Source organism: Zonotrichia leucophrys, chromosome 17 (assembly GCF_028769735.1).
Source record: "Zonotrichia leucophrys gambelii isolate GWCS_2022_RI chromosome 17, RI_Zleu_2.0, whole genome shotgun sequence".
In the NCBI taxonomy this organism is placed as follows: Eukaryota; Metazoa; Chordata; class Aves; order Passeriformes; family Passerellidae; genus Zonotrichia; species Zonotrichia leucophrys.
Genome location: NC_088186.1, coordinates 3,604,926 through 3,619,119, shown reverse-complemented (window position 1 = coordinate 3,619,119; position 14,194 = coordinate 3,604,926). Strand labels below are relative to the sequence as shown.

At 52.1% G+C, this 14,194-nt stretch overlaps 1 protein-coding gene across 1 annotated transcript in view; it reads right to left on the bottom strand.

Moving 5' to 3' along the window:
* Nucleotides 1–14,194, bottom strand: part of SARDH (sarcosine dehydrogenase) — a 27,677-nt gene extending 13,483 nt beyond the window's left edge. Inside the window, exons 1-13 of the mRNA XM_064727596.1 lie at nt 14,171–14,194; nt 11,878–12,178; nt 10,436–10,614; nt 9,653–9,832; nt 8,964–9,087; nt 8,700–8,800; nt 7,553–7,657; nt 7,031–7,160; nt 4,719–4,805; nt 4,531–4,621; nt 2,685–2,826; nt 1,144–1,227; nt 225–338 (exon numbers count right to left, since the gene is read on the bottom strand). Of these exons, the coding sequence (XP_064583666.1) occupies nt 225–338; nt 1,144–1,227; nt 2,685–2,826; nt 4,531–4,621; nt 4,719–4,805; nt 7,031–7,160; nt 7,553–7,657; nt 8,700–8,800; nt 8,964–9,087; nt 9,653–9,832; nt 10,436–10,614; nt 11,878–12,172 (1,632 nt within the window). The 5' untranslated portion in view covers nt 12,173–12,178; nt 14,171–14,194. The remainder of the gene's footprint in view (nt 1–224; nt 339–1,143; nt 1,228–2,684; nt 2,827–4,530; nt 4,622–4,718; nt 4,806–7,030; nt 7,161–7,552; nt 7,658–8,699; nt 8,801–8,963; nt 9,088–9,652; nt 9,833–10,435; nt 10,615–11,877; nt 12,179–14,170) is intronic.

The window sequence follows — 14,194 nt, the reverse complement described above, 5'->3', positions numbered from 1 at the left end:
CTACTCCCCTGAGATTTCTGAGCCTGGGCTACACATTTCCCTTCATAGTTTTGGGACATTTTTCGCTGTTTTGGAGCTTCTCCTCCCTCCGAGCATCACCCAGAGCTGCGATGGGGCACAAATTCTGCTGCCTCCAGGTCCCCCAGCTGGCTGGGGGTTTTGGCAGGGCAGGAGGGGCTGGCTGGGGGTTTGACAGGGCGGGAGGGGCTGTCAGCCCCGCTCACGATGTCATGGTGAGGAGGGAAGTCGAAGGTGTACTCGTCCCCCAGCAGGCGGTTGTAGGTGTAGTCCCTGTGGCGCTCGTGGCCGTAGGCACCGTAGTAATCATAGTCCAGGACCTGGGGGACAGGGAGGAGGAGGAGGTGAGGCTGAAGCCAAAAGACTCCTTGGCATATTCACCCCACTCCTGGAGAGATGGCTGTGGTGGTGGTGGGTGCCCACACTGGCATCCCTGATCACCACGGGGATGGGTTCTCCAATATCCCTGCCCATGGGGATGGATCTCACCCCAACTTCCCAGCCCATGGGGATGGATCCTCACCCCAACATCTCTGCCCATGATGATGGCTCCTACCAGAGCATCTCTGCCCATGGGGATGAATCCACAGCATCCCTGCCTTTAGTGATAGATCCCCATCTCAACATCCCTGCTCTCAGTGATGGATTTCCATCCCAACATCCCTGCCCTCAGTGATGGATTTCCATCCCAACATCCCACCCCATGGGGATGAATCCACAGCATCCCTGCTTTTATTGATGGATCCCCATCCCAACATCCCTGCTCTCAGTGATGGATTTCCATCCCAACATCCCTGCCCACAGTGATGGGTCCCCCCCTCAGCCTCCCTGCTTTTATTGATGGATCCCCATCCCAACATTCCAGCCCTCAGTCATGGGTCTCCCCCTCAGAATCCCTGCCCTCAGTGATGGATCCCCATCCCAACATCCCTGCCCACAGTGATGGATCCCCATCCCAACATCCCTGCCCACAGTGATGGATCCCCCCACAGCATCCCTGTCCTGATGAGGGGTCCCCACCTCAAAATCCCTGCCCTCAGTGATGGATCCCCACCCATGGTGCTGGGTCCTACCCCAGCTGGTCTCTCCAGGCTGAGGACCCCCCCAAACCCCAGCTGTTCTTACCGGGGCTGCTCCCCCAGGGCTGAACCAGCCAGGTCTCTCCCAGCCGTGCCTCTCCTGGAAAACACAGCCCTGCTGCAGCAGCTCCTGCACAGGAGAAATGGGAACAAACAGCTTTTTATAAAAAATTCCTCTCACAGCTCTTTGAGCAGCACTCAGGCTGCCCTCCTCGGGTGCAGATGTGGGCTCAACACCAGACTTGTGACCCTTTGGTTTGGCTATCAACAGCCAAAATCTCATTTAAAACAGTATCAAACCTAAAAATTGCCTGATTTTTGTCCCCCTCAGGCAGGATATTTCCCTCAAGATGCAGCAAGCCACAGCCCAGCTGTGCACCCCACCAAAACCTGCCATGGGGTGCCCAAATTGCTGACCAAGAGTTGCTACATGCAGAGAGCAAGATTCCCTACCATGTTTACAGAGTAATTATATAACAACATTTAATATTTATACAGCAACCTTCTCATTCCTCCTCTGAGCTCTCAGGAAAGCCTCTCTGCACGCAATTAATTAGGGATCCATTAAGACATTCTTGTTTGGAGCCTCAGTTCGGAAAAGAATAGATTTTGTTGAACATCTCAGAAATCATTCAGTGCCTATTTATAAAACACAGCACATGTTCTGGAGCTGCATGGATAAATAGCAGCCTGTCAGTCAAGTGGGCATCACTTATTAGACATGCTATTAAAAAATAAATTGCATCCTCAGTGACAGAAAACAACTGAGCTGTCAAGCAAACACCGGGGGCTGGCGGGCAGGGGTGTCTGTTTTAGTGCTCCAGCCTCTGCCCTCCAGTTGGAAGAGGAATGGTGTGATGTCAATCAGAGGGAAGCAGGAATGGGCTTGGGAAATGTGGCTTTGCCAGGGCTGGGGCTGGGGCTGGCAGTGGATGAGGCTCTGGTGCTGAGCCAAGCTGAGTGTCTCGAGGGATCCGGGGGGTTCTGAGCTGCTGGTGCAGCAAAATGCTGGGAATTGGGGTTTTGTCTCAAGTGCTGCATCTTGAGAGTGCTCACCTGTGGGTATTTGTGTGAGGTAGGGGCTGGAGCAGGAGGGAGCCCTGGCTGGTGGCTCCAGGGAGCAAAACCACTTAGGGAGTGCTGGCAAAGCCACCTCTACAGAGGCACATCCCTCTTCCCTTGTGCCCCAGCCTCACTCCACAATGAGAGATGTTGGTTTGGGGAGAAACTGCTGCTAAAGAACACAGTGAGCAGGAGATTCCTGTGAGCATTCAGCACCCTCAGCCCTCTCAGCTGCCCTGGGATGGACTCAGCCTCAGAGCTCTCCTCTCCCCTTTTCCCTCGCTCATTGATCATCACCAGGTTCTTAACCCACATCTGCTGAGTCAAATATGGGAATTCTCAGGCTCTCTGAGCATTAAACCACCCATGGCCCCATAACCCTCACAGTGAGCTTTAGGGTCGGGCAAGGATCTCCCCAGAACAGACAGATGGCATCACAGAAGCTTTGGGGAACGACCCAGCTGCAGCCACTCCTTGTGAGCTCCTTTTTGCTGCTGTGAGGGCCAGCGCAGGCCCTGTCCTCACCTCGTGCAGGGGGTCCTTCCTCATGTTGCGTCCTGCCAGGGGCTCGTCGTGGGGGAACACCACGGAATAGTTCTTGGCGTAGGACTCGTGGCTGCGCTCGCGCATCCAGCGGTTGTTGTCGGTCAGGGAGTGGTGGAACCTCCTGCAGGAGGAGATGGAAACATCTGGGTGAGCCCACCAGCTCACAGCCTCTGGACCAGACACAGGTGTGGATGAAGCTGCTGGTGTAGAATTGTTATTGCTGCTCCAGTGTTGTGGGTAGGAGCAGAGAAGCCAAACAGGGCTTGGTGCTGGCCATGCCATGGTGATGACCATTGGAGCTGCCCCACCCCAGAGCAACTGGGAGCAGAAAAGAGCCCTGCTGAGGAAGGGAAAATAGAAAAAAAATGAAATTTTATGTTAATTCCACCCCACTTCAACATGGGACCAGCCTCAGGGTTTAAACCCAGCCCTGATGAGGGAATGAGCCCTGGACATTCCTTATATTTTTCACCCAAATCTCTCCACACTGAAATATAAATAAAATCCAAAATATCCTCAATTCATTTGAAGTATTTCCATCTTTCAAACAGAAAATCTCCTTGAAGGAATGTGCCAGCTCAGCCCACAGTCAGGTTGTTAATCCCAGAGATCTGTAACTCTGGGAAACAGCCTTGGGCACAAGTGGCACTTTTCCCAGGGCTGCAGAGAGGAAGCCAGGCAGGGCATGAAGGACAAAATGCCATTTTTAGGGACTTTTAAAATGATACTTCCAGCTTCCCTCCCTGCTGACTGGGGGCAGAGCAGAGGCAGGGCATGGGGCTGAGCCCTGCAAGGAATACAAGTGATGCTCCCCAAGAGCTGTGAGAGCAGCTGCTGGCAGAAGGTGACACATGGAATGTCACCAGCACCCCTGGTTGCCCCATCAGCCCCAGCCCTTCACCAACGAGCTGAATTTTTTGACAGCAGCAAGCGGGCAACAGCTGCCAGATGAAATATTTACAAGCAAATGTTCTGAGAGGATAAATATTGAAATGTGTGGAAAAGGGAGTTATTTAAAGAGGAGCTTGGTAATTGTCACCAAAAGGAAGGAATGGGACTGACAGCTTGATGACAGGGCACATGGGACATTGGGAGATGGTCGGGTGTAAAGCCCCTGGCTGCTCTCAGCAGGGCTGGGGTCCCTTGGGGTCAGGGGGGCTGTGCTGGTGCCAATCCAGTGCCCAGCCTGGGATTTCTCCATCTCTCCATCCGCATCCCTGGTGGAAGGGGGCAGCTGGAGGCATCTCCCCCATCTCTGCAGGCCCCTCACTCCCTGCCCAAGCCAACATTTACCAGCTTGGCCACTAAAGCAAGGTGAGATTTTCAAAGCTTTGTCCCTCACAAGGTGGTTGCTGTCACTACAGGCTGTAAGAAAGCCCAAACCCAATCAAAGACAATCAAGCAAGTCAAAAGCAATTACTGAGCCAACATCTGCACGGCCACATCTCCCAGCCCTGGTGCTGCTGCAGAGGGGGGGCGAGCTAATCTTTGTGCTGTTGAAATCATCCCCCTGATTATTAACTTAGAGGATTAGGCACGGCTCTAATTGAACAACAAAACCCAAACATAATTACCCTGTCCTTGCCCACCACCACCACCATCTCCCTGTGCCTGATGGAAGCTGTTTGTGTGGGAGTGCAATGAGGCAAACGAGATCAACCCCACGCGTGCATTCATTAAAGCCACTGCCTGTAATTGATTCCAGCTCCTTGGAGGGACACACACGCTGCCTGGACAGCCATTCCTGATGCCAGCCCTGCCTTGGGAGCACCCCCAAGGGGCAGCAGGGATGAGGGGTGCCCGTGGAGGCAGCAGGGTCACTTGCCTGATGTCGTAGCCATACATGTCCTTCTCCGGCCGGCCGTGGATGATCCAGTGAGCCAATTCCCTGCCACAGCCACCTCCCAGCATCATCCCTGGGGAACAGGGCAGGGTGCAGACAGGGCCAGCAGGCCAAGCAGGGCTGGGGGATGCCAGGATCCCCCTGGGATGACCCCTCAAGGTCTCTCTTACCGGCGCTGTTGAAGCCGCAGCCGAGGAAGAACCCTCGGACCTCAGGAGCTTCTCCCATGAGTGGTTTGTGGTCAGCTGTGAATGACTCTGGAAAGCAGAGAGGGGACGTGCCAGCGAGGCCAGGACAGGGGGGATCACACACTCTGGGGACACTCACACACTTTACAGACAGCTTTCCTCCTGTGCTGACCTCGTCCTGCTCCCAGAGAGCGCAGTGGGGCCAGAACTGCAACACCCAGCACTGCCCAGCACAGGGGTTTGCAGTTGGGCTGGAAATTTGGGAAGCAAAATGAATTCCCCAAGAGAAGGAGAACAAGGCATTGTGAGGGCTCTTTTTTCCTTCCCAATCCCCCAGCCAAGCGTGTCACTATAGGACATGAAAAAACACAAGCCCACACCGCTGTTCTCAAGCTGAAAGAAAAGGGAAGTTTATTTTCTAACTCTAACATTTATAGTTTTCCAAGAGTGGCAGTGGATTGGAGGGTGACAGTGCCACCTCTCCAATGACACTGGTCAAATTAACAGTCTATCAATTTTCTCTTCTTCTATAAAGGAATGCAAAACAATGAGTTATTTACAGAAAGCATGTGAGAAAGTTCACTACAAGAATGTCAACATCAGAAAGCTTAGAAAATCTTAAGAAAACAGGGTGACACAAGGGGGCTGCACTGATCTGTTTGTTGCCATTTTAAACCTGGGCCCTGTTTCCTTATGGTGTATTCCACCTTTGTCAATTCCTGCTGGGAAATTCCATAATTTTGAGCCACTTGGTTCAGCTGAGGGAGGACCGGGGATGTCTCTCCTGTGCTCATAATGTCTCCTGCTGCCAGTGCTATTCCACTGAGCCATCAGCCATGGAAATCCCTCTATAAATCCTCACCAGGGAGGACAGCAAGCCCCTGACAGAGGTCTGCAATCCTCCTCTCTGTTTGATGGTGCTCCCTCCATCCATCCATGTAAAAGGATAGAGGGAAAACTGAGTTGTGTGGTCTTTCTCCACTTAGCAATGCCCAGTTCGTGTCCCCTGATCCCACTGCTCCAGAGAAGGCAGGAGCAGAGCCAGAATATTTCCACTGTCACCAGAGCAGCTCCTCACGTGCCACTATCCCTGTGCAAATATTCCAGGCTACAAACTCAGGGAGTTAATGGAGCCAAAGCACCTGCCCTGCCAGCACAGCTGACTTTGCCCTGGGATGGGTGGCGAGGGCTGCAGGGACCTTGGCACAGTGACCACAGCAGAGGGGACAAAGCCTTTGCCCTCTGATCAGCCCAGCGTGACTCAGCCACCACAGGCTGCTGGCTTCAATCAAGAGGGAGAAAAGCAGGAGAGCTGAGCCTTGGAAAATGACATTATTGAACGACAAAGAGGAGACATTCATCTACCAGCAGCCAGTTCTGCTCTGCAATCAAACCACTGGACCCAGGGCCAAGGTCTCCACCTTGTACAAGTCATGTTTGATCTGCTGCAGGGCACAAGATGTGCCCTACTTTCCCCTCATACAACCCAAAGGGTTTCACTTTAAGTGCCTCAGCAAAAAGGGCTTTTATTATAGTTAATTTCTTAGTGTATAGTGGATTTTAAGGGCAAACCAAGTGTGCAAGGCTCAGGATCAATTTCTGGCACCACCTCCAGCTCCCACTGCAGGGATGGCTTTAACTCCACACCAGGGATGTAAATCTGGGTAAATCTAACCTCACTAGACCAGGAGCAAGTAATAAAAATAATTACAGAAGATAACACTTGGTAAAATAACAGCCACTGCTTAAAAACATCTGCCTCTTAATTTTCCAGTCCAGCAGCCACAACATCAGCTGGAGATCCATTCACTACCAGACTAAACCAAGGCAGGCAGCTCCCCAGGGAAATTGCTTTAAACTCAAAGAGGGACAACTGAGATGATAAGAAATCAATAAGATTATAAGAAATTATAAGATAGAAGTTATTTACAACAAGCATGGGGAGGCCCTGGCACAGGGTGCCCAGAGAAGCTGTGGCTGCCCCATCACTGGAGGTGTTCAAGGCAAGGCTGGATGGGGCTTGGAACACCCTGGGATAGTGAAAGGTGTCCCTGACCATGGAATTGGATGATCTTTGAAGATCCCTTCCAAGCCAAACCATTCAGTGTGTCTCTGAATGTGTGATTCTGTTTCTCCACCCAGGCTAGGCCTGGAATGCCACCCTTTGGAAGATGCCACCACTGCAGCCAGACCAGCAGCACTTCCTCTGCATTCAAGGAGATAAAGTTTCCCATTGCCATTAGCAAGATCTTCAGAAAAACCCAGCCACCACAGTACCACCACAGCCACGTTACCTGGCCCACAGACAGTGGATTTAATTCCTGTTTTCTCCAGAACTGGCACCCTGTTGACAGCACCCTCAATGTGTTGCATGAAAACATCCCAGTCCAGGTCAAAGAGGCCAAAAGCAAATTTTTCAGATACCTAAAGAGAAGGAACAAGAATCAGGGCGCAGAACAGAGGATGGCTGACTGTTTGAGATCACCTCATCTCTGGCAGCCTCGGAGAAGATAAATTGAGGCTGCATTGAATCTCTGGGATTTTGGGGTTTTCTTGAGCAACCCAGGCAAATCTGAAATGTGAATTAAGGATAGAGGGATGAGCACCATCAAACAGGGAGGAGGACTGCACAGTTCTGTCTCTCCTGTTGCCTCTGCACTGCATATCTGTGTCACAGACAGCCCCAAAGGGGAGATACTCTCCCCACCAGAGGTTGGTGCCTGCAGAATTTGGGGGCTGTGCCTGCGCCCACTCCCCCGAGGTGGCTTCCCTGGAAACTGCCTGGTTCCCCCAGCAAACCCCCAGGCTGCACTCACCTCCTCCCAGAAGATGGGGTTTGACTCATATCCACCCACGGAGAGGGCATCGCCTTGGAGACGCAGATAGACCGAGGCGTCGTGATCACGAACGTTTGGCATGTTCTGAAACATGGGCAGGGGGAGTGCAGGGGTCAGAGGAGGCCAAGAGCCATGGGGACACCCCTGTGCCACCCAGCAAGGTCCACAAGGTGGGCACCTGCAGCAGTGACCTGTCAGGGATGGGACACGATGGCACCATGGGTGCTCCCTCAGCACTGAAATTTGGGCGCCCCAAGAGGAAAGCACCCAGCTAGCATGGGAGAGCAGCTCACACAGAGACCTGAGCAGCACCCAGGGGTGCCCTGGGGACGGGGAGCAGCCCCTGGGGTTGATCCTAGCTCAGCAATCATCACTCCTCTGCCTCCCGCCCCTGCAGGAGGATGCAGCAGCTCGAGGCGCAGGCAGCGGTGCACGAAGAATGAGGGATTTGTTCTTGTGAATAATGGATGGGGAAACATTTAGATAACACTGAGGAATCGGTGTAGGGCCTACTGCAAGCCGTGTTGACAAGTGGAATTAAGTGGATTGAGCAGGAGGCACTGAGGTCTGTGAGCTGCAGCCTCTCCTCTGGAGCCTTTCTTGCTGCTTAGGGCACGCTGGAGTCACTGCACTTTTCACAACCAGGCACCTCGTGCTGAAAGGGCAGGCACAGACTGTGTCAGCAGGATGGAAACTAATTAATGTGTCACCCTGAGTGCACTGGGGCCTCGGAGGATGAAGGCTCCTTCAACTCCCAAGCAATTCTCTGCAGCCAGATGGCAGGAACAGATTTATAGGGGCAGTCTAGAAATGCTTGGAGAGCTACACTTCTGCCTGCCAGGTCTGAGATCTTTATGAATGCTGCTATCGGACACCAAACACAAAGATCTTGAGGGGAAAAAAACCATCCTGCCAGTTGTAACCTCGTTAAATATTAAATCTGACTCTGTTCAAGGTGATCTGACAGCCCTGCTGAGGGTGTGCACTCCCCTGAGAGCAGAGCCTGACCTGGCAGCAATCAGGAGCTCCCACAGGTCTGGGGGTCCCTGGAAGGGGCAGGGGTGTTTCTGCCTCTCCAGCCCTGTTCCCCGGAGCAGAGGAGCCGGGCTGCAGTGGGCACACTGACCTGGATGCCCTCGATGCGCTCGGTCACCACGTAGGCGTGGTGCATGGCCACCAGCGGCACGTGCACACCTGCCAGCCGGCCCAGGGCCCGTGCCCACACTCCTGCAGAGACAACAAGCCCGTGCTGAGCTCCTCTGCATCCCCAGACAGCTGCAGGGCACAGCCACGGGCTGGTGCAGGCTTTCCTCTGCACGGGAGCAAAGCCACCCCTGAGCTGTGGCCGCTGTCCCTGTCCCACCCCTGCCCTGTGCCCCGTCCCCTGTACCTGCACAGTTCACCACGCAGGGAGTCTGGATGGTGCCGTGGGCTGTCTCCACTGCATGCACCCTCTTCACCCCAAAATCATCAGTCCTCACCTGGATGCCCGTGACCGGGCAGTTCTCGATGATCTGGTGGCACAGGAAGGGGGGCAGAGTCACAGCAGGGTCACAGGGCAGGGGGACAGCCCAACTCACCTGACATGCAGCCCCCAAAGCTGGGAAAAGGGAACCTGAGCAGCATCCTGAGTGCCTTGTCCTGCTCCTAAAGGCCTTTTTTCCACCCTCTATTTTCCCTGGATCTTGTGGTTCCTGCCAGTTTTGTCATTGTCACCCAAACAAGAGGACAACACCCTTCTTGGGAAAGCCCCAAACTGCAGGAGCAGCTCTGCCCCAGTGGGAAAGCAGAAGGTGAGGAAGGCCCCTTAGTATAAATTACTAAGTAATTTTTTACTATACTAAGGTTTTACTTCACTAAAGTATATATATTTACTTTACTAAAGTTATAATTAGTATAAATTACTAATTCTACTAATTAGTAATAATTTGGGAAAGCCCCAAATCTGCAGGAGCAGCTCTGCCCCAGTGGGAAAGGAGAAGGTGAGGAAGGCACCTTAGTATAAACCACTAAGTAATTTTTTACTATACTGAAGTTTTACTAAACTGAAATTAGTATTAATTACTAATTAAGAATTACCGTAGCGCCCCTGGCAGTCGCTGCCCTGGCCAGGGTGGAGCAGGTGCCAGCAGGGTCCATGGTGCCATCCTTGGGGACGTACAGGGTGCCATAGAGGTCATCAACGTTCATCAGGGGGTACAGGTCCTTGGTCTGTGCCGGGGTCAGCACGTGGGACTCCACTCCATACACCTTCCCCAGCTGCCAGGGGACAGGAAAACCAGGAGATCAGGCAAGGAACAAAAGATTTGGTCACCTCTTGCTGCTGAAGGAGTGACAAGCTGATCGTTATCATTCTACTTAAACTGATTATTATTATTATGCTTATGCTTTCGTGGCTTGCAGATCTTCATGTAAGGTTGGGAATTTGCTCCATGGGTCATAATCAAAACCACAGGTGTCTTGGGCTCTGAGCCCCCCTGGCAGGGGTTTGGGCAAGCCAGGACAGCCAGAGGGATGTCCTGAATTCCAACATCGGAGGAGAATCTCAGGACAAGTTTATCTCCCAAACCCTAAATCCAGCACGGGGTGATGCTCAGATTTTAGGGAATATAACCCTGTTTTTGTATTCAGGCTGCCTGTGCAGCTGGAAAAATGGGGAAAACGATGCTACCACTATTTAAACAACCAAAAATCCGAGGCTGGATTTTATTTAGCCAACTTTGGAGGAGTTTGACAGATTTTGCCTGCCTTACACAAGTCAGGAGCCTGCCTTAGAAAGAACCTGCTGTCCAGGTGGGAAGGATGGGACATTCAGGGACCACAAAAACCCCTCCCCTCCTGCACGCCGGGGCTCCTCCCTACCGACATGAGCCTCTTGTACTCATCCAGGCGCTGCTTGTTGGAGGCGATGAAGAGCCCCCCGTTCTGCACCCAGCCCGTGTGCAGCCCGGTCTCGGCCGGCAGGTCCCGGCTGACCACGTCCCTCGTGTGTGCCAGCAGCTCCACCTCCACATCGCTGGGACGCAGCTGCCACAGGAGCCCTGTGCGCGGGGGACACGGGGTGACACAAGGATCGGTCACCTCCCCGTGACACGGAGAGGGATGCAGGGATGGGGGATTCCTGTGTGTCCTGTGCCACCCTGCGGGGCTCGTGCTCCATCTCGTGGATTTGTGGGAATGCTACAAAACATCGGGTTTTGTTCTCTTTGGGGTGTTAAATCAATGGGAGAAAGGGGGTATGGGGTGGATGGGCCATAAATGTGTGAAAAAATAAAAAATAAAACTTGTAGAGCTCTGCCTCCCTGCCATAGAAAAGTGGCTTTAAAAAGGGGGATTTGTGGGAATGCTACAAAACACCGGGTTTTGTTCTCTTGGGGTGTTAAATCAATGGGGGAAAGGGGGTATGGGGTGGATGGGCCATAAATGTGTGAAAAAAAAGAAAAAAAGGCTTAAATAGCTCTGCCTCCCTGCCATAGAAAAGTGGCTTTAAAAAGGGGGTGGAAACTGTGGAAAGAAAGTGTTTCCTTTTGCTGCAGCCACATAAATCTTGGGGGGGAAAGCAAATTTAGGGAACTTTAAAAAAATAATTTATATTATATTATATTATATTATATTATATTATATTATATTATATTATATTATATTATATTATATTATATTATATTATATTATATTATATTATATTATATTATATTATGTTATGTTATATTATGTTATGTTATATTATATTATATTATATTATTACTATATTTATTAGTATATTATTGTATTTTATATTATTAAACTATTACATTCTATATATCATACTATTGTATAAATATTATATATTATTATTCTACATTATCATATTATTATATTAGTTATAATTTATATTCATGTTATATTTATATTAATATACATTTAATTGTATACTTAAATATGATATATTTATATATTTAATATATCCGTATTTATATTTATTTTATGCATATATTTTATATATGTATACCTATATTTTGTATAAAAGATATATAATTTATATATATAAATTTATATACATGTATATACATTTATATATACAAATTTATATAAAATATGTCTATATTTTATATTTTATTTATTTTATCTATATTTTATTTATATTATACTTATTTTTATATTTATTTCTATTTATATATTTATTGTTATATTTATATTTGCATTTATTCTATTTTTAAAAAATATTATGGCAGAAGAAAAAACAGAAATCCTCAGCATTTACATCCCAAACTCTCCCAGAGCCCACCCCAAACCCTGAGCATCCCCGGGCAGTGCCCGCCGCTCACCCGCGGTGTGCCAGGTGGTGCCCGAGGTCAGGCGGTCCCTCTCGAGCAGCAGCACCTCGCGCATCCCCATCTTGGCCAGGTGATATGCGGTCTGGCAGCCCAGGCTGCCGCCTCCCACCACCACCACCTGCGCCGAGGCCGGCGGGGCCCGGCTGGGCTGCCCGCTCCCCGGGCCCTGCTCCTGCAGCGTCTGCTGGTACGGGACGCTCTTCTTGGCCGTGGGGCCCGGGCCGCTGCTGAAGGGCCGGGGGCTCCTCCAGCGGGGGACGCGCCAGGCTCGGCTCAGCGAGGACATCGCCACCTGCACATCCCAAAAGCGCCTCGCTGCATCCCTGCCTGCGCCCCTGCTGCACTCACTGCCCGTGCCGGGGGGTGGGCACAGGCTGAGCGAGCCCTGGGCACATCCCGGGATCCCTTTCCAGCAGCTGGGGGTGCCTTTCCAGCTGGGAAATCCCAGTTGTACCTGTGTGCAGCTCCTAAACACCCTCCCTTACAAAGGGGCATGGGAATTCCCTAGCTGCGCCTCTGCTGCACTCACTGCCCGTGCCGGGGGGTGGGCACAGGCTGAGCGAGACCTTGGCACATCCCGGGATCCCTTTCCAGCAGCTGGGGGTGCCTTTCCAGCAGGGATCCCAATTGTACGTGTGTGCAGCTCCTAAACACCCTCTCGTAAAAAGGGATTTGGGAATTCCCTGGCAGCGCCTCTGCTGCACTCACCGCCCGTGTCTGGGTTCTGTGCAGGGGCTGAGCGAGCCCTGAGCACATCCTGGGATCCCTTTCCAGCAGGGAAATCCCATTGTACCTGTGTGCAGCTCCTAAACACCCTCCCTTACAAAGGGGCATGGGAATTCCCTAGCTGCCCCTCTGCTGCACTCTCTGCCCATCTCTGGGTTCTGTGCAGGGGCTGAGCGAGCCCTGGGCACATCCTGGGATCCCTTTCCAGCAGGGAAATCCCAGTTGTACCTGTGTGCAGCTCCTAAACACCCTCTCGTAAAAAGGGATTTGGGAATTCCCTGGCTGCGCCTCTGCTGCACTCACTGCCCGTGTCTGGGTGCTGGGCAGGGGCTGAGTGAGCCCTGGGCATATCCTGGGGTCCCTCTCCAGCAGCTGGGCTTGCCTTTCCAGCAGGGTATGGGATCCCAGTTGTACCTGTGTGCAGCTCCCAAACACCCTCCCTTAAGAAAGGGGGCTTGGGAATTCCCAGTGCACTGGCTCATGCCTCAAAAACCACTTTTTTCTTCCCCCCACAGGAATTCAGGTGCTGTTTGGGCACAGAGAAGGTGCCAGGTTTCCTTCTGCCCATCTCTGGGTGCTGTGCACAGGCTGAGCAAGCCCTGGGCACATCCTGGGATCCCTTTCCAGCAGGGAAATCCCAGTTGTACCTGTGTGCAGCTCCCAATCACCCTCCCTTAAAAGGGGGCTTGAGAATTCCCTGACTGCCCCTCACCACACATCTCTGGGTGCTGTGCACAGGCTGAGCGAGCCCTGGGCACATCCCGGGATCCCTTTCCAGCAGCTGGGGGTTCCTTTCCAGCAGGATATGGGATCCCAGTTGCATGTGTGTGCAGCTCCCAACACCCTCCTTTACAAAAAGGGGTTGGGAATTCTTAGGGAATGGCACCCTCTGATCGCTCATGCCTCAAAAACACTTTTCCCCCCCCTACTAGAATTCAGGAGCTGTTTGGGCACAGAGAAGGTGCCAGGTTTCCTTCTGCCCATCTCTGGGTGCTGTGCAGAGGCTGAGCGAGCCCTGGATGCATCCTGGGATCCCTTTCCAGCTGCTGGGGGTTCCTTTCCAGCAGGATATGGGATCCCAGTTGCATGTGTGTGCAGCTCCCAAGCACCCTCCCTTAAAAAGGGGCTTGGAAATTCCCAGTGCACAGCATCCTGTATTGGCTCGTGCCTCAAAAACCACTATTTCCCCCACCCCCCCAGGATTTCAGGAGCTGTTTGGGCACAGAGAAGGTGCCAGGTTTGCCCTGGATCAGAGGGTGGGGCAGTGGCTGCTGGGGGGACACACAGGGACAGGTCCTGCCTGTCCAGCAACCCCTGTTTGGGTCCTGGCTGAGCACACAGCTCAGGATTTGCTCTTGGAACAAGATTGAGGGTGCAGTGGTGCCAACACAGACCCCCTACACAAACCACAGCCGTGAGCAGGGGATCAGGGATCAGTGTGACCCCTCTGACACCCCTTGTTGCTGCCACGTGGCCACCACAGCCCTCACTGTCCCCCCAGTGTCCCCCCAAGCTTCAGGTGACAGCCCACAGCATATTCCCACCAGGCACCACTCACCAGCAAGGCTCTCTCCAGGCTGCC